The 26,074-nt window shown below is 37.5% G+C and overlaps 1 protein-coding gene across 2 annotated transcripts in view; it reads left to right on the forward strand.

Annotated features, from left to right (window-relative positions):
* vwa8 (von Willebrand factor A domain containing 8) overlaps nucleotides 1-26,074 on the forward strand; it is a 121,970-nt gene that overhangs the window by 76,598 nt on the left and 19,298 nt on the right. For both annotated transcript variants that reach the window (XM_081368942.1, XM_081368941.1), the window contains exons 38-42: nucleotides 3,108-3,216; nucleotides 5,038-5,194; nucleotides 12,347-12,455; nucleotides 18,806-18,931; nucleotides 20,629-20,787. In XM_081368942.1, coding sequence (XP_081225068.1) covers nucleotides 3,108-3,216; nucleotides 5,038-5,194; nucleotides 12,347-12,455; nucleotides 18,806-18,931; nucleotides 20,629-20,787 — 660 coding nt within the window. The remainder of the gene's footprint in view (nucleotides 1-3,107; nucleotides 3,217-5,037; nucleotides 5,195-12,346; nucleotides 12,456-18,805; nucleotides 18,932-20,628; nucleotides 20,788-26,074) is intronic.

A 26,074-nucleotide genomic window follows, 5' to 3' on the forward strand; every position in this document is an offset into this window, starting at 1 on the left:
TTATTGGCAAATCTCTAAGCCACGTTCATCATGAACATCTGTAAGCCATATCGCTTCCTAATACACACTCAGACACATTGTTTCTCTCTCTCTCTCACACACACACACACACACACACACACACACACACACGCATACTTTGTTGTGAAATACTGAAAGCGCATGACCTCATATCAGATTAAGTGTATGTGTAGGTGTCAAAAGAGCCTTGAGTATAATCTTACACTCACAGAAAAGTATCTGGACACCATATCTAGTGAATATTTAAACTGGAGGAATTTATTGTTTTATTGGGCCAATTCCAGAATTGAAATGAAGATGCTGACCATTTAAAATGAAAACCTGACAGACATGTATTTAAAGGTGGTTTTACAGGAATAATTTACTCAAAAATGAATGAAGGTCAAGTTACCTAATATTTTAAGTGACATTAAACTTCACACACAGTCCTGCCTATGATATAATTTCCTGTTTTATATCTATTTTTCTGTATGTTTCTGCACTATTTTTAATTAAGAAATAATTAATTTAAGAAATAATAAAATAAAAAAAAATACTCTATGCCATTCAGCCATACTCTGCAAAACATATTTTGTTTTCCACCAAAGAAAATAAGGAAGTCAAACACATTTGAAATGGCATGAGGGTGACTAATTCGTTTTTGGATTAAATATTTAAGAATTAAAGGTTAATTCATGCAGCATTAAAACTTTCACCCTGCATGACTGATTTAACCCACTCGAACACAAAGGGCAGATCTTTCCTCTAGCTTCCAAAATGGTCTGTTTATTTCAACTGTTCCTTTCCGTATGACTTGGCAAAAACATTTCTGTTCATTCCTTAAACGTGTACTTCCTTTCAGTGTGCAGTGTAAAACGGGAAGTGTCTTAATAAGCTCAGACTTCAAGTTCAGTGACCTTACGTGACCTTGCCCAGTCAAAGCATGCAGGATCGTTGCATAATGAGAATTGCCTTTTATATTAACAGGAGGGAAAGGGACGTTTTGAAACACTAAGTGTCTGTTCTCTCACTGTCCAACATTAAAAGAGTCCAACTGTGCTGCTATCTCTCTCAAAGACACAATCACACTTCAAAGTGCTACGCTCACAAGTATGAAGCGTTCATGGGAGGTTCTAGCAGTTATGTTCAGACTGTATTTGCACACAGCAGGAGGCTGTAAAGGAGTGTGTGGAGGTCATGAGAAAGCCACAACCCTCTAGATGGGTGCGTGGGTATTAAAGAGAGGCCCAGTGCTTTATGATATTAATGGACTGTGTGAAGGAAGATAAGAAGAGGGAGAGAACGCCACTAAATGAATGTAGAAACCTGCTTCAGAGAGCTTCGAGTCAACATTAGGAGACAAATATGTCTACACACACAGATACTGTAACACTTCAAAATCGGTTGAGATATCCAGATATCCCCCCATGAACCATGAGACGAGGCCTTGCTTAAAAGCAGTGATGTCCCATGTGACAGTTAGGCTATCCATTTATTTTGCATCTTTGTGCTCTGCTGAGATTTTTCTTTCCATCTTTCTCATAAAGACATGGAGCAGGGACCCCCGCCCCAATACAAAATATGTGAAACAGATCTACATATTATTATAGCCTTCAATATTAATAGAAACCAACCACATTATGATAGTTATATTATGTTAGGGCAGTAAACTAGAACTATACACGTTATTGTTGTTGCACATGCATCATTGTCTGTATATTACTTTTCATTGTTAAAATTGAGATTTATGCATTCCTTATGGAGATTTATGGAGTCCTTGTGCGTTTTATTTTTACTGTCGGATGGACAATTAAACATTTACCTCCTGAATATTAGCTTCAAGTTTACTAAAAATTAACATTTTAATTTTACTGTCAAATGGACAATTAAATATTCTCCTGAACGTTAGCTATAGGTTTACTATGACTTTACATTTAATTTTTTTTACTGTGAGATGGACAATTAAGAATCAATCACTGAGAGTGCTTCTGAAAATATGAGGATATATAGCCTCGAAAACACGCAACAACATCTCTCTTTATAATCAGTAAAAAGCTGTCACTCATCTCAGTTCATCGCGATCTCACAAAGTTACGTTAAAATCAATAAAGGTGACTGCACAATGAATCTCTCATAATGTCCACACTTTGTTTGCTATAATGAGAGGATTTACGAGCGTGCATGACTAAATCATCAAACACCTCTGATTGGCCATTGCATTCAAGAGATCAACGAACATGTCTGTGATTGGCTACCGATATTTCTGAAATTACTGATATTTCTCACCGCTGCAAAGACACGTTGTAAACATGTTCTCCAGAGTGCAGGCACAAATACACACTGTGTTTGCCAAATCTGTTTTGCCATTATGTCATATTGTTTGCCAATATTATTATAGTATCAACTGAGCGTCAAGTCAAGTCACATTTATTTATATAGCGCTTTTTACAATACAGATTGTTTCAAAGCAGCTTTACAGTGATAACAGGAAAATTATGCAACAAAGTTGTTTCCAGAAGAAAATAGCATCACAGTCCAGCTTAAGTAAGCTCATTAATAAAAAAGTTATTAATTTAGTTCATTTATATAGCCGCTCTGGAGAAAACCGTGATGTCATCGTCCAGCTCTGAGGGTGCCTATAGCATTTGACTTTGTAATGTTTCTATCCATGTTTTAACAAAAAAAATTATTTGTGATCAAACATTAATTGGTAGACCCCATAGGAGTCGTGGACCCCTGGTTGAAGACCCTTGATTTAAAAAGTTTAAAACTGTCAGTCAACAAACTTTGCATTGTCAGTCAGTTTGTGACTTGTTTCCTGGCAGCTCGGCATGAGAATCAACATTCATTTTTCAAGCATAATACATAGTTTCCTGCAATTGTGATTCCCAGAGTAAATGTTTACGGCACATTATAAAGTCAGTGCAAGCACACATTTTTATTTTGTATATAACTCACTTGCTTTACTGTGTAAAGATGACTCTAGATGGGTAAATCTGTCTTGGCTTTAATTTACCTCATAACCCCAGTTTTTTTCCCACTTAGTAACAAGATGAAGATCAAATGGGTGAATGTTCAGATATTAATGAAAGTGCTTTCTTTTTCAGATCACCATTCAGAGAGACAGTGGCCTAGATGTCAGCTCCCCCAAACATGGCAAGATTGACCCCAAAAATGCCCCTCATGTAGGGGGAAACCAGTGGGCTGGAGGCACAGGTACAGTCACATCCCATCAAAGGTGAAAGACAAAACTTGTCCAGTCATATCCCCATCCCCCCCCCCCCCCCCCCCCAAAAAAAAATTTCCAATAAAAAACATATATATTGATTCGTTTTTATTTATTGTTTTTGGTCAAAATTTATATTAGATGTAATATGTACTATCTACTTACATTACATAATTTTTTTTTGACATTTTCATTGTCCAATAATATCTCATTACTGCAATGCGATTAAAATAATACATTGCTTGCATTTTTTCACATTTATTTATAGTGGTTTATACAGTAAAATACAGATTGTTTCGAAGCAACTTCACAGTAATAAAATCTGCAGTTAAAAATGATCCAAAATATATGTTTTAGCAAGTACATAACCAGCCAGTGTTCAAAACTATCTGCTTGCCTTAGCTCGGTTCAAAACGGTAAGCTTGTAATAATGTTTTTAACTCCAGTGGTACTGGTGGATTTCCGCGGGAAATTCAAGCATGTCTTTGCATCATTACGTCACATCTGTACACATGAAGGAGTCTCGGCTAGTAGGCTATGAGTGTGAGGATGTTGGAGGTGGAGATTTATAGCCTTTTCTCACAGCACTTGATATAATTAAAATTATCAATTTGATGGCGGATCCAGAAAGGTTCAAACGACAATCACCAGTGACAACTGACTAATGTTGTTAACATTAACAATTTGAGAACAAAGTATAATTTGCACGGTTTGACGTGATATGATAAGCGATCGTTAGATTTAATCAGCGCGATTTACTTTGATTTAATGCTTTTTTTCCCTTAGTTGGACGCAACAAAAGTGGATGTTAGTTACTTGTTCAGATGACATTTTCCAGTGAAAATTCTTATGTTGGTCATACTTCCAAAAAGTAGAATCTGTGATTGTGAATGACAGGATCCACACCGGCGCGGTGACTGACAGCCGCACATTCTCCTCAAAACATTGGATTCATCCGCGCTGTGCCGTGCCGAGGCACAACCCACATAAAGTTGATAATTCCATGAATAACTGCAATTGCAGATTTTGAACAGAGATGGCGACAAAGATGAACAACTACGGACTGCATCTTTAATATTAATAAATCGGGAAAATAACTGTTGATGTTGTAAAATTCATCAGTTATGAAACAAATTCTATTTTAGCTATATAAACAGACTTCGCAAAAGATAATTGTGTCATTATTCAGCTCAGTTCAGTTCAATAACTGTCAGTGTTGCTGTTCATCAATTATGAAACTAGTTCAATTTGGCTAAGCAGCTCTAAAGAAGATAGTTGTGTCATTATTCAGCTCAAGTCAGTGCAATGCTAATTCAATTCAGCTCAAAAACTGTGCCATTATCCAGCTCAAACGAGTTCATATTGTCACATTGTCACTAATATTACAAAAAAATATTTTAAACCGCAACTGAGCATTCCAAAGGGGAAAGTGGCAAGGAAACAAAACTATTTGCTGTACTGCATTTCATTTGTGCATATTAAAAATTTGCTTTACTGTGATACTGTAGAATTTAACTTTACCATTATAAATACAATCTAATGAGAATCACCATTTACTTCAAAAAATCATAATAAATCGATTTTTTGACTAGGTTTTCATTTTTCATGTTTTTGTGAAATGCGCCCTTAAATCCATCTCTGACTTTAAAGCAAGCTCTCCAAATAAAAGTTTGAAGAGAGATGGTCTTTGTTAAAAAATATTTAAATGAACCTTTATTTTTTAAATCTCTTTAGTTATTATGCAAGTACCCTACACACGCTTATCAATCACCTACGTGATAACTCAACAAATTGCCTGTATGTTGGTGTAGGTGGCAGAGATACAGCAGGTCTCGGAGGGAAGGGAGGACCCTACCGTCTGGACGCCGGACACAAAGTTCACCAGATCTCTCAGGCAGAGAAAGACGCTGTGCCAGACGAGGTGAAGAGAGCAGCACGCGAGATGGGGGAGAAGGCTTTTAAGCAGAGGTACGCCCATCTGTCTCTCTCATTCATCACTCAGTTCAAACACAGATTTCTCCAAAAAGCCTACACTTGACCCTGCGTGACCTTTCCCTCTGGCCCGAGTGCCTGTTAATCTCTCCAGATATTTTGCAGTGCTGTCTCAATCAAAGCAAGTATGTGTGTGAGGCTTCGTTTTATAAGCTACTGAGCTGCCTAGCCTATGTATGCATTGCATATGTCCTTTGACAAAATGACAATCCCATAATGCACTGCATTGAGTTCAGTAAAAAAAAAAAAAAGTTCATACAAGGCAGGGTTATTTATTATACTAAAACCATAAAAAAAAAGTTACTTTACGTTAAACATTATCTGAAATAAAATAAAAATGTGAAAAACTTAAGGTAACCTTTTCACTTAGTTTAACTTGATGTATTAAAATAGCTACAACTAAAACTCAGATAAAAATGTATTTAAAAAATGATATATTCTTTTTTTAAAACTAATAAAACAAACAAAAATACAAAAAAAATATTTATTTTTTTAAATCCTAAAACTTTAAAATGAAAATGAAGAGCTAAATATAAGCTAAAACAAAAATATGAATAAAAACTACAATAGTATCTCAATTGTGCTAACATAACACAAACGAAGCAAGATGTCAATTATCAGTATCCTTGTATTTATTGTCAACATTAATTTCCATTCATAACCCATTTTAATTCCATAACATGATGTATTTCTGAAAACATTCAGTTACAAAAAAATTGTCAACTATGCATTAAAGTGTTTTTAAATGCCAGAATACGGCATGATTAAATGTGTGCTTGCTAAAACAATAGTTTTTGGCTTAGTGATCCAATAACCACATGGCCTGAGTGATGAAAGAAGGAAACGGAAGTCTTTTTAAAGGAAGAGCAATTTATTCAGACTGAAGACAACAAACAAACAAACAAACAAACAAACAAACAAAAAAAATTGAATTGCATAAAACTTTAAATAATTCACAATAAGACCATCAACCTGGTAATTAAGTTGGTAAGTGAGTCGATTTTGGCATGTAGACTGTTTTTATATGTCTGCCTATGTAGAATGATGCAAATCAGTCAGTTATGCTATGTGGGGTGTAGAGAGTACCACGCTTTGGAACGGACAAGAAATACTCAAATGAGTGGCTCATAAAAACCAGCACGTTCTAGATCACAGAATGGACACAAGGTCTTCAAAGGGCCCAGATATCTGAAATATGCACCCTGTGAATGCTGCGATTCATTAAGCTGTGTGTGCACGCACATGAAGCAAGTCCGAGTGTTTCTTCATGAAGGAGGCCTCTGTTTGGGCCGATGGACTCCACAAAGCTCTTTTGCTCTTTTTAAAAGCTTGTTTGCTCTAAAAGGGGACATTTCATAGGATTTTTCTTGTTCTTTTGAATTTCATTGGCTAAGAGTTACTCTGGTGCAGTGGTTCTCAACTGCTTTGGCCATGGGACCCACATATTCCATTGGTCTTTCTTTCACACATGTCTTTCAAAGTCTTGCATCAGAGAAACATTTAGAATTATGTTTTTTGTTGTTATTGTAGTTTCTTTGACTACACACACTGCGACCCACTCAAAACCCAGTTCACTGCCAGACCACACCAACACTACTCTAGTGTTTATAATGTCCACACTGATCATGTATGGCAACTAAGCTGCAAGAATGACTCATTCAGCACTTGTTGTCATTCAGCACATCATAACCATGAGCTCATTAACATAACTCTTGTTTGCAAATGCAAAATGTTCATTATGCTGCACTGTGTACACAGATGAATGACAGTGTGAACTACTGTTTGCCAGTATGTGGACATTAATTAGTTATAATAGTGGTAAGTTGTAAAGGGACAATGAGTCAGAGAGGGGATGGAAAATGCTCATGTAAAACTTAGTTAAGCTGACTCAACAAATTTCAGATTATAAGTGGACTTCAGGGACAAAAAAGCACTACATTTTTGTAGAATATGCCTGCTTTAAGTGTGTCGCCATTGAAATTGTATTTAGTGATAAAATCAAAGTTTGGTTTTATTTTCAACATCACAGGCTGATGCAGAGGAATGCAGATTTGTGCGTTCTGCTGGTGAAGAGTATTACTTTAAGAGTTACTCTGTAACTTTAAAAAGTGAATATACTTGTGTTGTAATTTTAAGATGGTAGTTCTGCAAAAAGAATATGTATATCAGACTTTCAGAAATATGCTCTGATCAAGTTTAGGCACTTGCGTCAGCGCAAACCATCTTTTGCCGTTAAAATACTACTGTCAGGATTTACTAAAGACACGCATTGAAAAATGAACACTGAAAAAGGTTATTTTTGCGGCTGACCTTATTGCATACGCATTTGTAGGAGTTTCCCTTTCAAACACAATATTTATGAGAGGAGAGTATTTAAATGAATCATGCAATGTGATTTACTAAGGTTTGCAATAGTCAATACACTGGTATGTGTGCCATTATTTACCACCCAAAAAAGCATGTTTTAAACCAGACTAATTTGTGCTGCTATTGGTAGATTGTGTTGGTCATTATGGAAATGATCCGGCTTTGTCTGTGTTCTTTAATTTTAACTAATTTTCAGAACTTTCCACTCCCATCTGCACTTTTCTGGAATTGCGCCCTCACACTTATTTGCCCTGTTTAGTAAATCTGGCCCTTAGACTGTAATCTTGACATGACATTGACACATTTACTCACCCCCACGTCATCCAAGATGTCATGTCTTTCTTTCTTCAGTTGAAAAGAAATTAAGGTTTTTGAGGAGAACATTCCAGGATTTTTTCTCCATATAGTGGACTTCAATGGTTATCAATGGGTCGAAGGTCCAAATTGCAGTTTCATTGCAGCTTCAAAGGCTCTACACGATCCCAGCCGAGGAAGAGTCTTATCAAGCGAAACCATCGGTCATTTTCTAAAAAAATAAACAAACACTTATATACTTTTTAACCACAAATGCTCATCTTGCATTAGCTCTGCGATGTGCCACGCATTACGTAATCATGTTGAAAGGTCACGCGTGACATAGGCAGAAGTACAGACCTAGCGTTTACTAGTCAAACGCCATTTACAAAAACAACAATTAAAAAGGTAAAACAACAATGTCGCACGATTTTGAAGTTGGAGGAGAAAATGAGAAATTTTCCGCCTACGTCAGTTTACTGCTTGACCTTTCCAACCAGATTACATAATGCGTGAAGTCGGGGACGTGCAAGACGAGCATTTGTGGTTAAAAAGTCTATATATACTGTATATATATATATATTTTTTTTTTTAATGACAGATCGTTTGGCTAGATAAAAGTCTTATTTCCTCGGCTGGGATCGTGTAGAGCCTTTGAAGCTGCACTGAAACTGCAGTTTGGACCTTCGATCCGTTGATAACCGTTGAAGCCCACTATATGGAGAAAAATCCTGGAATGTTCTCCTCAAAACCCTTAATTTCTTTTCGACTGAAGAGAGAAAGACATGAACATCTTGGATGACGAGGGGGTGAGTAAATTTATATTATATTTAATATTTTGTGTTATAAGTGATATTTTAATTCTGAAGTGAACTAATCCTTTAACAATTAGTTGTTCCGGGTCGGTTCTGTACACACTTCATAGAATTTTAGAATTTGGATGTCACTCCCGTAAATTGCTGAACTTTGTGTGTACAGAACAGGATTAAACACTAAAAGGTGAATTGACAACTGAATGTAGCTGCAGTGTGTGTGGCCACTGTAGCTGTTGCTCTCTTGAATTCTTTACTTTCAGATGGGATTTTTCCCCTTTGTTTTTGTCGTTTCTGCATGCTGTCTGTCACGTTCACAATATTTCAATCTCAATTGTCAGGGGTTTCCACAGGAAGTGGGACTTTATCTACCTTTTTTGCAAGTGTAAGGTTCACTCCGACAACCACCGTAACATCTTTCGATTTTGATGTAGGCCTTCTATGATGCAGGAAAAGCTGAATTTGTCACTAATAGATATACCTGCAGTAGAGCTGTAACCCTTCATACAGTTGTTTCAGCATCTATTTAAAATCCCACCAATGAAACACAACAATTTTTAAATAATTAAACATTTAGTCAGTTATTGATTTAAAATGTTACCATTTGAATAAATTATGATTGAGTGAAAGCTGTAGCTTTGAATATTTAAAAATCAACGCATAGACTACCTTTTAAAAGTTTGGTATTGGTAAGATTTTTAAATGTTTTTGAAAGGGGTTTATGCTTACAAACACTTCAATTATTTGACTTGCTTCTATATATTTTCTGCACTTTTTCACTCTCATTTGCTGCTTCCCACTGCTGTTGCATGGCCACGCTGGCCACCTCGCTCTCCGGTCTGTGGACAGGTTTGGAATCCAGGAGAAAATAGCAGCAGTCTGTCCTCCCTCCAATAACACTGCGCAAAGAATGTGAGCTTCAGAGGCCAGACAGGAAACCCACAGTGTGTGTGTGTGTGAGAGAGAGAGGAGCTAAGCAGGAAGAAGGAGAACGATAATGCCACGAGCGAGAAGAGAGCACTCCTTACATGTTACATTTATCTTTTGTAGCACAGGAACAGTTTAGCAGCACTTTTGTGGCTTTTCCAGATATTTTTGGTCCAGGTGGTGATGGAGAGATGAGGGATCGTTTCTTTTGAAAAGAATCACGGTGTCACAGTATTTTGAGATCACAGTGTCTGGTCTGATCTCACGTCTGATAGTGTCGGTGTGTGATCGCACCTGAGGTCTGTGGGCTGCTACGGTCTAGACGCACTTCACACTCTGTTTCCCCTTCATGACATCAAACACCTCTCACACGCACATGCACACACACGCATGCAGGCCCGTCCTGGACCTGAGCTGAAGAGTAGGATTAACTGTAGAATCTGTTTAGGGATTATTGGCTTCACACCACCTGTGCGACAGAAACACCTCTGCTGAGACCTGTCCTTCAAGTGACTGGGGGAATCTCTCAGATCCTGTCAAGAACATGGTGTGGGTCATATTTCACAAAAAAAAAAAAAAAAAAATATATATATATATATATATATATATATATGCAGTTATGTTTGGTCACTCTAGTGGCACAGAAATCCCACATTTCAGTAAAAAACAAATATATGTTTTTAAGTTTACAATTTTTGCATTTTTATAACAATTAAGTACAACCCCTCCTAATTATCATTATTTTATTGTAAAAAGGTAGCCAAAATATATATGCAATTAATATAAACCTGAAAACAATGTATTATATATTATTAACATTGTATTTATGCATCATAATATGTAGAGTGGTGCATGGATTACATATTTTTTAGGCCAAAATCTGGAAACGAGTCAGTATTTTAGCACTTCTGGTTCCATCGTCCTGAAGTCAATGCATCTTTTTCAATGGGTTTTTGGATAAATGCCTGAAATAAGGTATGTGGTGAACAAAACCTCAAGTTATTATCACATTTTATTCTACAATATAAAATACATCAGTAATACCCTCTTGTAATTTTTTAAAAATTACAAAAAAACTTGTTAAAGGTGGTTACTAACAAGTGGTTAAATGGTACTATAGAGGTTGTCAAGGACATTAAACGTCATCAGCTGAACAGATAAACTCATCTACACATCTACGCTTTCACAGACTCGTTGTGTTTCTAACCGCACTCTTGCAAACTATTTTATCTCGAACTTTCAGGGAAAATGTTTTTAAACAAAGACTGAACGAGTTGTTAGAAGCTTAGTGATGGTGAAGTTGAAGTCCGTGGTGTAGTTCGTTTATTGCCTACGTTTAGCTTTTGACTTCTGCTGATTGTATTTATGCTTCAAAATTCATGAAAGTTTAGTATCATGATGAACAAAATGTGTAAGAATCATATGCTTGTGTTTGTCACAGACCTTGCAATAACCCAAAAGCCAATGGAAAAATCCTATTGGGTATTTGTCGAGGGAACCAGGGTGATGCTAACTTCCGGGTTGGCCTACAAAAATACATCACTAATGTAGTACTCTATTGCTTTTCATTTATACAGATTAAAAAAAAAAAAAAAGTATTAAAGTATTTTTATAGTAATAAGAATCAACTGAAAATTATCATTAAGAATAATGGGAATTATAAAACAATTACAAGGCACATTATAGAAATGAGAATTCAGAACCATCGTAATGGTCCTTATAATATAAACCAGTGTTTTCAACCAGAGGGACAGGACCAACCAAGGGGACTCAGAAATCTTCTAATGGGGGCCACAGGATGACTTAAAAGTAGTTCAATTAGTAAATTATTATTAATGTATAAAAATAATTATTAAAATAATTATTTAAAAAAATGCACACAAAAAAAACACTTTAATAATATTTAGGGCCGGAGCACCGATGGTGTGAGGAATTGGAATTGCTCCATTTATTCCTTTTATTTTTCCCTCAATAACAAGCCGTTTTATCATTAATATTGGTATTATCTTAGCCTATATGGGGTAATCCTTCAAAGACTGTGATGGACATTTGGAGGCTTTCCGGTCGAAAAGACCTGAAGGCCTATTCTTTTCTTTTTGGTGTGTGTGTGAAACGTGAGCTGGACATGTTTTGGTGACATCACCGTGGGTGACTCGTGACCTGGCAGAGCTCCAGCCTCCATCCCTCTTACACGCACACTGTTGAGGCTGGCTGGGCTTTAAGCACCTGGGGTGTTGCATGTGGGTGGGTGCTGGTCATGGAGCTGCAGGGACTTGCCCCAAGAGAAATGTTTATCCTACACCTCCTACTCTCAAGTGTGCACTATTCTTTATCTTGACAGCTGTACTTAATGTGTGACTAAACAGATCAATGTTCTCTGAAATCCTTCTGCCCCAGAACACTCTTTTAAGACGTACTAGACATTGTTTACAAGTTTAGACTTCTCAGGGCAAGAATGTCAATGAAGACAAATTGTTATGTTAGTAGTTCTTACCTGTACAAAACTCACCACCAAGATGCTTGAAAGTTACAGATGTGAAGTTTCTAGGGTGGTTGATAAGTGGTTGCTTACACTCATTTTTTAAGAAGTATGCATGTCTGTAGCACAAACATCTTGGGACGAGTCTCACATGAGCTGTAATAATGTCGGTGCTTTAGTCTGTACTCATACTTCAGTAATTGTAAACACTGCAGAGTGTGTGTCTAATGTGTTGTGTTTTTGTTACAGGCTCAAGGAAATTGAGATGAGTGAGTATGATGCCACCACTTACGACCGTTTCTCTGGAGCGGTCCGACGACAGGTCCAGTCGCTCCGCATCATTCTGGACAGTCTGCAGGTAAACACCTCTAGTAGTCCCACTCCAGCTGTGAGTGGGCTGAAGACATACTGGTTTTACATACAGTGACTGGTCCAGGGGTTCCCAAACTTTTCATTGTTACGACTCTTAGAAAGGTTTTAATTTATCTCGAGACACACCTCAGACTTTTTAGTGAAATGATGAGAAACTTACTCAACTACTTATCAATTTAATTGCATTACCATATGGCTTATATACGGTGGCCCAGTAGTGCACAACACATCGAAATGTAAAAAGCAAACATAAGTTCACAACACAACGGAAACAAGCCACAACACAACGAAATAAAGCCACAACACAACGGAAATAAGCCACAACACAACGAAATAAAGCCACAACACAACGGAAAATCTACAACACAACGAAATAAAGCCACAACACAACGGAAATGCTCCCGACCACTAGAGGGCTCTCGGAGCCCGGTAAAGTTAGTTTTCCTAGCCATTGTTCTATAGAGTCAGCAGTCTTAATATATCAATACCACGATTAGTTTTAACAGTGTATATAGACATAAAATATTACTTCAAAATAACCTACATGAATTATAGCTGCGTATTTGATTTATACTCGAGAACGCTTGGACGCGCTACCACAGCGCATGATCCATAAGGGAACGTCTGGCAATTCCATCAAGTGGTTAAAACGTATAATTTATTATAATATAATTTGATAAATAAAAATAAAAAACATTTGTTGAAATAGGAAGGTATTGGCACAATTCCACCTATAATAAGTCAGTCTGGTCACTAGAACCACAAGCTTTGTGACATGATAAAAGAAAAAAAAACTTTTACAGAAATTTCCTAAAAAAAATGTTTACTGTAAATACATGAAGGGTATTGGAAAAAAGTCACCTGTATTAAGTCAGTCTACTATCAAATACAATCAAGCTTTGGATTTTGAACATGTCTGTTTTTGAATGTTAAAAGTAATTTTAATTAATACAAATTATACGTTTTAACAACTTGGAGGAATTGGCAGACGTTTCCTCTGGGATCAAGCGCTGTGGTAGCGCGTCAAACTAACTTTATCGCGCTCCGAGAGCCGTCTAGTGGTCGGGAGCATTTCCGTTTTGTTGTGGCTTTATTTCGTTGTGTTGTAGATTTTCCGTTGTGTTGTGGCTTATTTCCGTTGTGTTGTGGCTTTATTTCGTTGTGTTGTAGATTTTCCGTTGTGTTGTGGCTTATTTCCGTTGTGTTGTGGCTTATTTCCGTTGTGTTGTGGCTTTATTTCGTTGTGTTGTGAACTTATGTTTGCTTTTTAAATGTCGTTGTGTTGTGCACTACTGGGCCACCGTACTTATATGACTACTCAAAAGTTTGGGGTCAATAAATAGTTTTAATGTTTTTAAAAGAAGTCTCTTATGCTCACTAAGGCTGCTTTTACTTAAAACAGAAATTTTTTACAAAAAATAAAAACTATCACTTTACTATCACTTTTGAACAATTTAATGTGTCTTATTTAAGAAGACATATTTTAAATGGTAGTGTATGCTATGTATTAACATACATTGATAGTGATAGTGTATTTCTATTTTCTTTCTTGGTGGCACAGCAAGTGCCAATGCAATGCAAAGTATTGTAAAACGTGCTTAAATGGAACTCAGTAGCAGCTCTGCGTCTGAAGCCCCGTTCACACTACCAGCGACACGGAGCGACAAAGCGACACGATCCCATTCATTGCAATAGAGAGCTGGCAATTTCCGGCGACACAAGGGACAGTGATATTTGGCGACAGGATGTAGGTGTTTCCAGCGCCACGACAAAGTTGAGATATGTTTAGCTTTATGCAAAAATGAAGAGCGACTTTCGGGAGCGACAACCAATAGGAGTGAAGTCAGTGTAGCGCACGTGATCCGTCACTACATCCTGTGGTGGAGTGAACCCAGATAGACTGGCACTTGTGCTTTCGCTGCAGGGGAATAGCTGTGATGGCAAATAGCACTGTTCATCTTTAATATTAAGCATTTTATGTACTGATTCCACTTATATTTAGTCTTTCCTTCCAAAATGTTTGTTTTCAGCGGCAAGAAAACTGATTCGGTGTCTACAACATGGAATAACATCCGTGAAAATGCCACTGATGGCATGCAGTGACAAAGTCTGACAAAGTCAGCTTGACAGATTTGTTCAGCTCATTCAGCAAAAGATTTAGTAGATGCTAAATATTCTAAAAGAACCATCTCATAAGAGTAATTTATTTGTGAATCGGACTACATAGGTTGCGTTGTATGTTTTTTTCCCGCAAAGAACCTCTGAAAAGTCGTGCAGGAAACTGTGATCTGTGTCATGTCAAAAATATATAAATACAAATTAGGCTATTTATATTTTAATATTCACAATTTTTTATATATTTTTGACATGACATAAACATACCGCCATTGCGTGACCCACTTATTCCCACTCTGCAGATTGAAAGCGGCTGATCTTCGATTAGCTGTGCCACTATTATAGTTGATACATTGAGTCTGAACTGAGGTTGAACTGATGAGGTTGAAATTGGCCTGTTGAATAGTCAACTATTAGTTGCAGTGAGTATTCGTGCAAGCTCTAGTGTGCACGTGCACACATGGACACGCACGTAACCACACCTACAGTTTTCCTTTAGCATTTCAGCCAACTCACGAGAGGGCCATCCTGTGAGTCCAAAAGAACATGCGTTGTTATTATTATTAGGCGTCCTGCCCTCCTGATTGGTCTGTCGATATGGACCCAGGCGCTCGTCACTCTGTATGGAAGGATGTCCGGTTGTGCGTCTGATCTTTTTTGTTTGGGTGTGGGTGGACGGAGCGCTAGGACTCGGGTGGAGTTTCTCAGAAAATGCTGATTGAAGACCAGCTAGTTTTCGCTGTCTACATTCAACTAAACAAGCGGCGGCTCGGTCTGATCTGAGATCTGTATCTGCTCCTGGGGATTCCCTGTGCTGTGTGAACGAAGGACCGGCTCCAGCCACAGGGAGGATCAGGTTCCTCTTTGGCAGCCCGTGCGAGGAGCTCTGCCCAAAGACAGATGTGTTTATGTGAAAACATGGTGACAAGGATTATCTCTGTCTGTCTTTCACAGTCATGTCCTCTAAATCAGCGCTATCTGCTTTCACCTACAATAGCGTTGTGAAGAAGGCTGGCAGCCACATTGGCATGTGTGTGGTCCCGATGAGCGCACTGGCATCATTCTGTACTAGTCCTGTCCTGAGAAGAAGTTAACCTCCACCTCACCCTGAGCCTCTGTTCTCCGCTTGGGATCTTTCCAGATAGTAATTTGACCACTGCCTATTCATTTGCTCCTGTAAAAATGTCGACACATACACTAACAGTCAGAAGTTTGGAAACATTTAATCTTTCTTCACTATTTTTCCAAGATGTTGAAAATAATAATAATAATAATAATAATAATAATAATAAAGTCTTAAACCAACCTCATGAGATACATCTTGCTGGACACTTATGGACTGCTTTTTCTTTTCTATTCAGTAATAATAAAATAAAATAATAGATAGGTACATTTTAGGGGGAATTGAAAAATTAGGGATTTTCCTATTCTACCCACTCTAATAAAAAATTTATTAAATTTAAATTCAAGGTTTATGAACAAATCATACACAGGCACATTTTAGGAGGACTTTTTTAAACTCTATTGAGGGTCACATGTTTGCTGGACACATATTGACTGCTAAACTAAATTAAATGAATACATAAATATATATATACATTTTTACCGTTTTTAAGAGAGACTAGTTAAGTTTGTCTGAACTTCTGAATGTTGTATTGGTGAACGCTTGTCCTGATTCATTAAGTTTTACGTTAAAAAACATAAACAAAAACAACTCATCTGTTTTCAAAGGAATGTGGTATATGAGAACTGTAAAAAGAGAGCAAAACAGCAAATTTGGGCCTTTGCTTTTACTCTGTAATCACTACGCATATGGTTTTCCACAACTGACTCTCCCAAACATGTTGAACACATGCTAATCCGCACACCTACCTGACAGATAAGTGTTCACAGCAGGTTGTCCTGTAGTTTGTGGTATATACACTCATTTATTCTCAGGACTCGTACACATGCTCTGTGAGCCTGTTATAGTAGCTTGAGGACATTTATTAATGGTGTTTGCAAAAGCAAACATCCCTATATTGCATATACTTATGGTTAGGTGTTTTTCAGAACCTTTTATAAATAATACAAAAAAAGTGTTTTAGTTAAAGTCCCCCTGTAGTCAATAATTGTATCCATTCAATCCCATCCTTGATCACCAAAAAGGCATATTTAAATGATTTTCCTATGGAAAAAAAATTATTCATGCCTTAAAATAGCTTGAATCTAACTCTACACCATTGCTTCATTTGGTATACGTGGAGTCATGAATATGCAAATTTGCCCCGCCTCCACTCACTCATACAGGCTCGTCTACAAGTGGATGTATCAGAATGGTAATTAGTTTTATGTATCGCTTTCTACAATGTCGGACACATAACAGTAATTTATATGATTAGCCTTTTGCTTGACTACGTTGTCAAAGAGCTAATAATGTGTTGCTAATGTTACACAAACATGTTCCCGTTCGCCATCTTAGAGTCAGACAATTTGAACAGATGCCTTCTAAAAATCTGCATCCTTGGAAACGCTTTGAACAAACGCTTTGAAAGGCATATAGTTCATCATAACATCGTAATATACAATTCACCTGATGTATTGCTAAATGTACCCAATTTTTCACATCAACAGAAAAATATTTCTGGTTAATCTGGCTTTTCTTGAGACTCCGCTGCATCAGAGTGATATGCTAATGATATGCTAAAGCCCGCCGGCACGTAGTTGTGATTGGTTACAAGGTAGTTTGTCATAAGAAACACCAGCGATTTCAAGACAGATCAATTTTTTTGAGAAAATACAGTTTTAAGGAGAAAATACTCAGCAATGGTGTTGACTTATGAATTTGTACATGGTTTGTCTTAAAGCATATTAAAAACACCACGCTGACATTTTCACCACAGGGTGGTCTTTAAGTTTAAAACGAGTATATCGGTACCATATCAGCTGATATTGAGAACTTAATTTTCATGCTAATTTCCACTATTTTTACATTTAGATATACAATTCTGTTGTCTAGCACTCACTTAAAGCTATTTACACTGTTAAGTGCAATCTTTAGCATGTGTCATAATTAATATAAAATTTTCATGATGTACACTATTATGCCTAAATAATGCATTTTTATATTGAAAAATGTTATATTGATGTTAGAGTATTTTTTTATTATTATTATTATTATTATTATTTATTATAAATAGTATAGAATTTCCAAACTGGGGTTTGCGAACCCCTGGAAGTTCATGGGAAAACTGCAGAACTCAGGAGTTTTGTGAATTGTTGAAATGCTGATCATTTATTAGATAAGAAAAATGTAATAATAATAATAATAAAAGCAATATAAAATATATAAAAAATCAATATAAAAAACTTAAAATATGACATTTTTATATGTTTACCTGGTGCTGCTTGTTGCTGCTGCTGCTGTTGTTAAATTATTAAAATATGAACTTAAAGTCTGATACTTCAAGTGAATGTTTTAGGTTTATAGGGTTCGGCTGACAAAAAAGTTTGGGAATCCCTGCCATAAATAAAAGCATTGTGTTTGTTGTGGGCAGGTTGTGTTGTAACAAAGTCAGTTCTGTCATCATTCAGGTCTAAAGTCAGTGGAATTACTGGCAGCATTTGCGTGGAAATGGAGCATTAGAGCTCTTTTTCACACAGACTTGAGATATGACACAGAATAGAAGAGGTGATCTCATCCTTTGAGTAAATCCCTGGAATGCCGTCATCCTCTGTGCTGTTTCTTCAGCTCATGACTCTTTATTACAGTGTAACTTTACACTTCTGTCTGAAACTCTCGCAAGGGCGTATGTGATGCATTCATTATTACCTAACAATAATGGGTGATGTCATGTGTGTGTCTGTGAATGTGCCTACTTGAGTGTACTTGCATGTCTGTCTTTGTACATGCTTGTGTTCATATGTGTTGGGTCATTGTTCTTCGTGGAGATCTGACATGCTCGCTCATATAATGAGAGCCACATGTGGAAGTGCTTCTATGGGTGTTTGTTGATGTTTGATCCATGTTTGAAGCAGAGGAGGTCAAGGACCCGCTGGGGGTCATGGTCACGACTGAGATGCAGCATGCAACTTTTATTAGTCATCGTTAATTGTTTTTATTTCATTTAAAGCGTAGAGCTTGTGCTGAACCTCACTAAATTTTGGTAGATGTCTGCTTATAACCAGAAGATTATTTGAGTTAGATTGATTTGAAAGATGTAAATGGTGTTTGTGTTTCAGGCTAAAGGGAAGGAGAGGCAGTGGCTGAGGAATCAGGCTCTGGGCGAGCTGGACGATGCTAAGATCATTGACGGCCTAACAGGAGAGAAGGCCATTTATAAACGCAGAGGAGAGCTGGAGCCAGAGGTGAGAGCTCACATTTACTAAACAATAGTGGCAAACACCTACAGGGCTTTGACTGCTCAAACAAACACATATCAAAACAAATTCACAAAGCAAATAACTACTTCTATTTTGGTCTGTTTCTAACATATATCTTGTGGTCAGCATGATATGTAAATTCACCCTATCTATTTTTTTATTTTATTTTATTTTTTTAAATTGACCTTGTAATTTAAAAGCTCTGATATACTCACAGTGAAGTTCTTTTTTGTTCTTTTCTTAAAAATAAAAAGAAGTTTGAAATACCTTTTTTAGCGGTATACTGTTAATGAACATCCTGACGCCATCCACGCTGCTGAGCGCAGCATTTAAATGAATATGTAAATATTGTATGTGCCAAGCACTTTCCTCTCATTAACAAAATAAGCACACAATAAAATAGATAGCTTTACTGCAAGCAGCTTTACAGTATTAAGGGCCGTTCACACCAAAGCCGATAACTATAACGATGAAGATATCGTTCTAAAAATCATTTTAAGAACAGCAGAGTCCACACCATAACTGTAACATGTCAAAGAAGGCGGAGCCCCAGAGCCACACCCACCTATTACATAATCAGCACTTAACAATAATATTGTGTTTAGCAGCCAGAGCAAACTTTTCTGGAAAGCTGTTTCCAACTCCTGAAACAAACATTCTTTTGGCCTGATTTTGTTATAGATGATGCCATGTCAGTTTGTTCTTTGATTTCGCTTGAACTGTATAAGGGCTTAAATTCTTAATCTAAATATCATCACTGGATCTTCTAGTGAGACGACCGACTTCTCTCTGGGGATGTATACTTTTTAACTTTTTATCCCCTTAAACCCCACCCCTTTATTACAATTCACTGCAAGGTCGCATTCAGATTTGCCTCCATCCAATCAACAATTGATGGATAGAACCAAGTTCCACACACATTTTTTCTTTACCTATTATCCGTTTCACTTGGATTTACATCTCAGTGCGGAAGAAAAGATCTGTCGCTACTTTTGTCATGTCACGACTATAAGATGTGAGTTTTTTTCCGAGGAAGCAAGGGAGGCAGTGCCTCTTCAAGAATTCAGATGAGAACATAATTCACAATACAAACATAAAACAAATTTTGAAATATGAAATGAAACAACACTTGTTTTCTGTCCCTATGTTGGTCCCTATGAAAAGAGGAGTGGGTACATTCTTCAAAATTACTCATTTTGCAAAATAACAACATACTGGTTTGGAAGGACACAAAGTAAATAAATAATGTCTGAATTTTGTTTTTAGGCAATCTATAACTTTAAGGTGTAGCATTCTTGTTAGATTTCCTGATGTTTAACAAAAAAAAAATCCTATTCATATTGTTCCTTCTACTGGTATCGTTGCATTCCAGTTTAGCAGACACTCACAGCAAGTCTCAGGTCACACTGTTTCCCATAAGCGCATATTTAAAATCTTTCTGAATTTATTGTAATAACGTTACTGAGTGGTGCCTTGATAAATTATGAGGCTCCTGTAACATCCATTAAAAACCTCACTGACCATGAAGGCTTTCAGAAGAGGAGTCTGGGCAAACAGAACGCTGCAATTAAAGCAACCACATAGTAGCTGCATTAAATGATTTTCCTAATTAAATATCTGTCTGGTCATTTGAGACTGGATGTGTGGATGATTTGTGTGTTTTTCCTTTGGTCTGGCTGCAGTTGGGGTCTCCTCAGCAGAAGCCGAAGCGCTTGCGTCTGCTAGCGGACGTCTCTGGCAGCATGTATCGCTTTAATGGCGTCGACGGGCGTCTGGAGCGCTCCATGGAGGCCGTGTGTATGGTGATGGAGGCTCTGGAGAGCTACGAGCACAAGTTTAAGGTGAGATTTGACAATCTCCCATCCGCTCTGTGTAGGCAGCATTTTAACACTGTTCTAAAGTAGGCAGCGTAAGTTTCCTTCTTTTGACCAAATTCTTAGGTACCATCACATGGAAAAGGCAATTTCATAATGCATTTTTCCAACTTGTGGGAAAGAGAAAAGAAACATCCAAAATGGCTGGCAAAGCAGTTGATCATAAAATTAACGTTGTTAATTTAAAATTAACGTTGTAAAATTAATGTTTGAGGTCGCTAATATTTTTTAATGTTTGGGAAAGAAGTCTCTTATGCTCACCAAGGCTGCATTTATTTGATCAAAAATACTGTAAAAACAGTATAATTGTGAAATATATTGTGAATATATTAAAATTCAAAAACTGTTTTTTATTGTAATATATTTTAAAATGTAATTTTTTCCTGTGATGCAAAGTAGAATTTTCAGCATCATTACTCCAGTCTTCAGTGTCACATGATCCTTCAGAAATCATTCTGATATGATGATTTGCTGCTCAAGAATATATATGTTTTTAATTATCAATGTTAAAAACAGCTGTGCTGCTTCATATTTTTTTGGAAACCATGCTAAAAAAATGTCAGGATTCTTAAATGAATAAAAAGTTCAAAAGAACAGTATTCACAGTATAAAAATCTTATTATTGGATTAATTTTCTCCTCTTGGTATAAGTTGGACCACAGAGTTCAAATAAAGTCTCTAAACGTTGATGTATCTCAATCTTTTCACCACAAACACTTTCGTAACTCAATAAAAATAGCAAAATCTGTTTACAGTAAACCCGCTCTAGGCAACGCACCATGGAAACCGCTCTGAGTAACAGGGATCTCCCCGCCGCACATGCTGACACACTGTTATGGAGGTTGCCATGGCAGTGAGGATGATGTAGGATCCTCAAGAAGCTGCCACATGCTCGGTTGCCATAGAGAAAGTCATGCTGGTTTAGGTTGATTAGTGGTTCCAGCTCATCTCCCTCTTTCACTTGATGTTGCTCTTTTTCCTCTGTCCATCTCTCTGTCTCTGTTCATCTGAGCTGCTGGCAGATGTGAATCACGGCCCTTGTCGGGAGCCGCTCACAAAAGATGATCTGTTATCTCCATTTTGGGGAGTTTGGGGGAGGAAAGCAGCGGAAGGGTGTCAATGCCTCACATTATCCCGTTCTGCTCTAATGTGCATTAACACTTTGAATGTGTGAGGTCAGGTCTGAGGCTGGACCATATTAATATGTGAGATTTGTAAAACAGCTGGATCTGGTGCACTAATTTAGTTGGACTTGCAAGGAAACATTTCACAGTTTCTATCAGTGCATTGCTTACATATTGACATTGCTTAAATATACAGCAATATATTTTATTCGTTTTTTTGGCAATGTAAAGTTGACCTGTAGTGATGATTTTATCACACATTTATTTTTTCATTAAGTTGAATAAAAACAAGTGCAAGTTGTGTATTTGGAATATAACAGCATTTGGAAAGAGTTGTTTTCATGGCGTCTCTGAATCAGTTAATTTTTGTGAGTCAGTTCTTTAGAATTGGCTGTATTAATGAATCTATTCAATAGTGATTCAGCAGTTTACTTGATCGAATATTGATTGAATATTCAGTGGGGAGAAAAAGTATTTCATACACTGCCGATTTTGCAGGTTTTCCCACTTACAAAGCATGTAGAAGTCTGTCATTTTTATCATAGGTACTCTTCAACTGTGAGTGACGGAATCCAAAAAATCACATTGTATGATTTTTAAAGGTCCCGTTCTATGCCCCTTTTCACAAGATGTAAAATAAGTCTCTGATGTCCCCAGAGTGTGTATGTGAAGTTTGAGCTCAAAATACCCAACAGATCATTTTTTACAGCATGTTTAAATTGACATTTTTTGGGGCTCAGAAAAACGAGCCGTTTCAGTGTGTCCCCTTTAAATGCAAATGAGGTGCTGCTGGACGACACAGGGGGCAGAGCTTCATGAGCTCGTGCTCAGTCTGTCAGGAAAAATTCATCTCACGGAATGATGATAATATCAGAAACTCTCAGTAATGGCGTTCATTTCGAGTCGGACAATAATGCCTACAGAGACAGAGTGCTGTATAGAGATGAAACAGGTATGGTTTAGTAGTTTAATTACGGTTATTATAACGTATTTGTCATCTGCTTGTAGGCTATGTATCCATTATTTATTAATAACCTACAAGTCTGCTGTCTGAATGATGATCAAACATGTACTGATGAGTTTAATAAAGTTTATTGTACATCACACAAAAGATGAAGCGTCAGATTTACTTCAGAAAATCACCGTAAGAGCTGAGTAAACACAGTAGGCTAAGTTATAAGAAGTGCGCAAGTAGCCAGTAGAGTTGAGGGAGCATTCCTGTGGGCGGAGGTTAGTCAAGAAACGGTTCTGGTGATGTCACTAATGCAGGATGTAGAGGGGTGTAGTCCAATCGAGCCGTTTTTTGTAGTCAACTTCTGTTAAATAAAATATCTCGCTTGGCATTGAACTTTGAGCTTTATAATTTTACAGATATTATTTATACTCTAACAGCAACATTACACACTAACTAAAGTTTGAAACATGGAATCGCATGCAACGGGACCTTTAAGTAATTTGCAATTTATTGCATGACATAAGTATTTGATACATCAGAAAAGCAGAAGTTATTATTTGGTACAGAAACCTTTGTTTGCAATTACAGAGATCATACGTTTCCTGTAGTTCTTGACCAGGTTTGCACACACTGCAGCAGGGAATTTGGCCCACTCCTCCATACAGACCTTCTCCAGATCCTTCAGGTTTCGGGGGACTGGGCAATACAGACTTTCAGCTCCCTTCAAAGATTTTCTATTGGGTTCAGGTCTGGAGACTGGCTAGGCCACTCCAGGACCTTGAGATGCTTCTTACGGAGCCACTCCTTAGTTGCCTTGGCTGTGTGTTTCGGGTCATTGTCATGCTGGAAGACCCAGCCACGACCCATCTTCAATGCTCTTACTGAGGGAAGGAGGTTGTTGGCCAAGATCTCGCGATACATGGCCCCATCCATCCTCCCCTCAATACGGTGCAGTCGTCCTGTCCCCTTTGCAGAAAAGCATCCCCAAAGAATGATGTCTCCACCTCCATGCTTCACGGTTGGGATGGTGTTCTTGGGGTTGTACTCATATTTCTTCTTCCTCCAAACACGGCAAGTGGAGTTTAGACCAAAAAGCTCTATTTTTGTCTCATCAGACCACATGACCTTCTCCCATTCCTCCTCTGGATCATCCAGATGGTCATTGGCAAACTTCAGACGGGCCTGGACATGCGCTGGCTTGAGCAGGGGGACCTTGCATGCGCTGCAGGATTTTAAACCATGACGGCGTAGTGTGTTATAATGGTTTTCTTTGAGACTGTGGTCCCAGCTCTCTTCAGGTCATTGACCAGGTCCTGCCGTGTAGTTCTGGGCTGATCCCTCACCTTCCTCATGATCATTGATGCCCCACGAGGTGAGATCTTGCATGGTGCCCCAGACCGAGGGAGATTGACCATCATCTTGAACTTCTTCCATTTTCTAATAATTGCTCCAACAGTTGTTGCCTTCTCACCAAGCTGCTTGCCTATTGTCCTGTAGCCCATCCCAGCCTTGTGCAGGTCTACAATTTTATCCCTGATGTCCTTACACAGCTCTCTGGTCTTGGCCATTGTGGAGAGGTTGGAGTCAAGTTTGATTGAGTGTGTGGACAGGTGTCTTTTATACAGGTAACAAGTTCAAACAGGTGCAGTTAACACAGGTAATGAGTGGAGAACAGGAGGGCTTCTTAAATAAAAACTAACAGGTCTGTGAGCCGGAATTCTTACTGGTTGGTAGGTGATCAAATACTAATGACATGCAATAAAATGCAAATTAATTATTTAAAAAATCATACAATGTGATTTTCTGGATTTTTGTTTTAGATTCTGTCTCTCACAGTTGAAGAGTACCTATGATAAAAATGACAGACCTCTACATGCTTTGTAAGTAGGAAAACCTGCAAAATCGGCAGTGTATCAAATACTTGTTCTCCCCACTGTATGTTCACTTTATTTGGCTACAATGGTTGTGTGGTTGAAAAGGTTCAAGGTGCACTAAACATATCAAAATGCTCTACCATTGAAAAGTTTGGGCTTGGTAAGATTCAGTTTTTTATGTTTTTGAAAGAAGTCTCTTCACCAAGGCTGCATTTATTTGATCAAAATACATTAAAAAGTGGTAATATTATTACAATTTAAAATAACAGTATATTCTATCATATGAATATATTTTACAAATGTATTCTTGTGATGCAAAGCTGCATTTTCAACATCATTACTCCAGTCTTCAGTGTCACATGATACTTCAGAAATCGTTCTAATATGATGACTTGCTGCTCAAGAAACATTTATTATTATTATCAATGTTGAAAACAGTTGTGCTGCTTAATGTTTTTGTGGAAACCATGAAACTTTTTTTCAGGATTCTTTGATGAACAAAGTTCAAAAGCACAGCATTTATTTGAAACAGAAATCTTTTGTATTATTTACTGTCACTTCTGATCAATTTAATGCATCCTTGCTGAAAAAAGGTTTCAGCTTTTAATGTTTTTTGTTTGTTTTTTACTTAAAAGCAATATTTCCCAGCGCTAGTCAGATCTCAGTTTGAGTGCAAAATGTGTATTAGATGATGACGAAGATGAATGAAGTGACAGTGATATGTGAGATGGTAAGTGTGTGAGTGTGTGTGTGAGGAGTGCCAGACTTTATGGCCCCACGTTGACTGTCAAACGAGCTGTTTGCTCATCCAGCTGGCTTGTCATATATCTGTTCCTCTGTGACACTTGCATAATCTGCATTACATTAAAATGCACCTGATAACTCATCCACCTGTGATCTCAAGGAAGGTGTCACACATATTTATTATTTGTCCTTTAACCCTGCAGGTTACACATTAGTGTGTGTCCCCTTAGTCTCACTTAGCCAAACCTTTGACAATCAGCATAGAGTCTGGTCCACATTTTCTGGCCAAGAACCTTACATGGTAGACAGAGGAAAACCACTGCACTCTGACTCCAAGATAATGTGTGCAAAAGTCAGCCAGTCAAATCTGATCTGGTCATTTCAGCCAATTTCAGCCAATATTCATCAGTGGGCATTGCGTGCAGCAGAGACTAGACGACCTGCTGAAAGTACACTGAAGATGCATTGACGTAATGGAATATGATGTATTTTAAGACTGTCTGTTGCATTGTTGGCAAAGACACTTGCTTCAATGGACTTGATTTTATTATGAGACT

This window comes from Scardinius erythrophthalmus (assembly GCF_964197995.2).
Source record: "Scardinius erythrophthalmus genome assembly, chromosome: 6".
NCBI lineage: Eukaryota > Metazoa > Chordata > Actinopteri > Cypriniformes > Leuciscidae > Scardinius > Scardinius erythrophthalmus.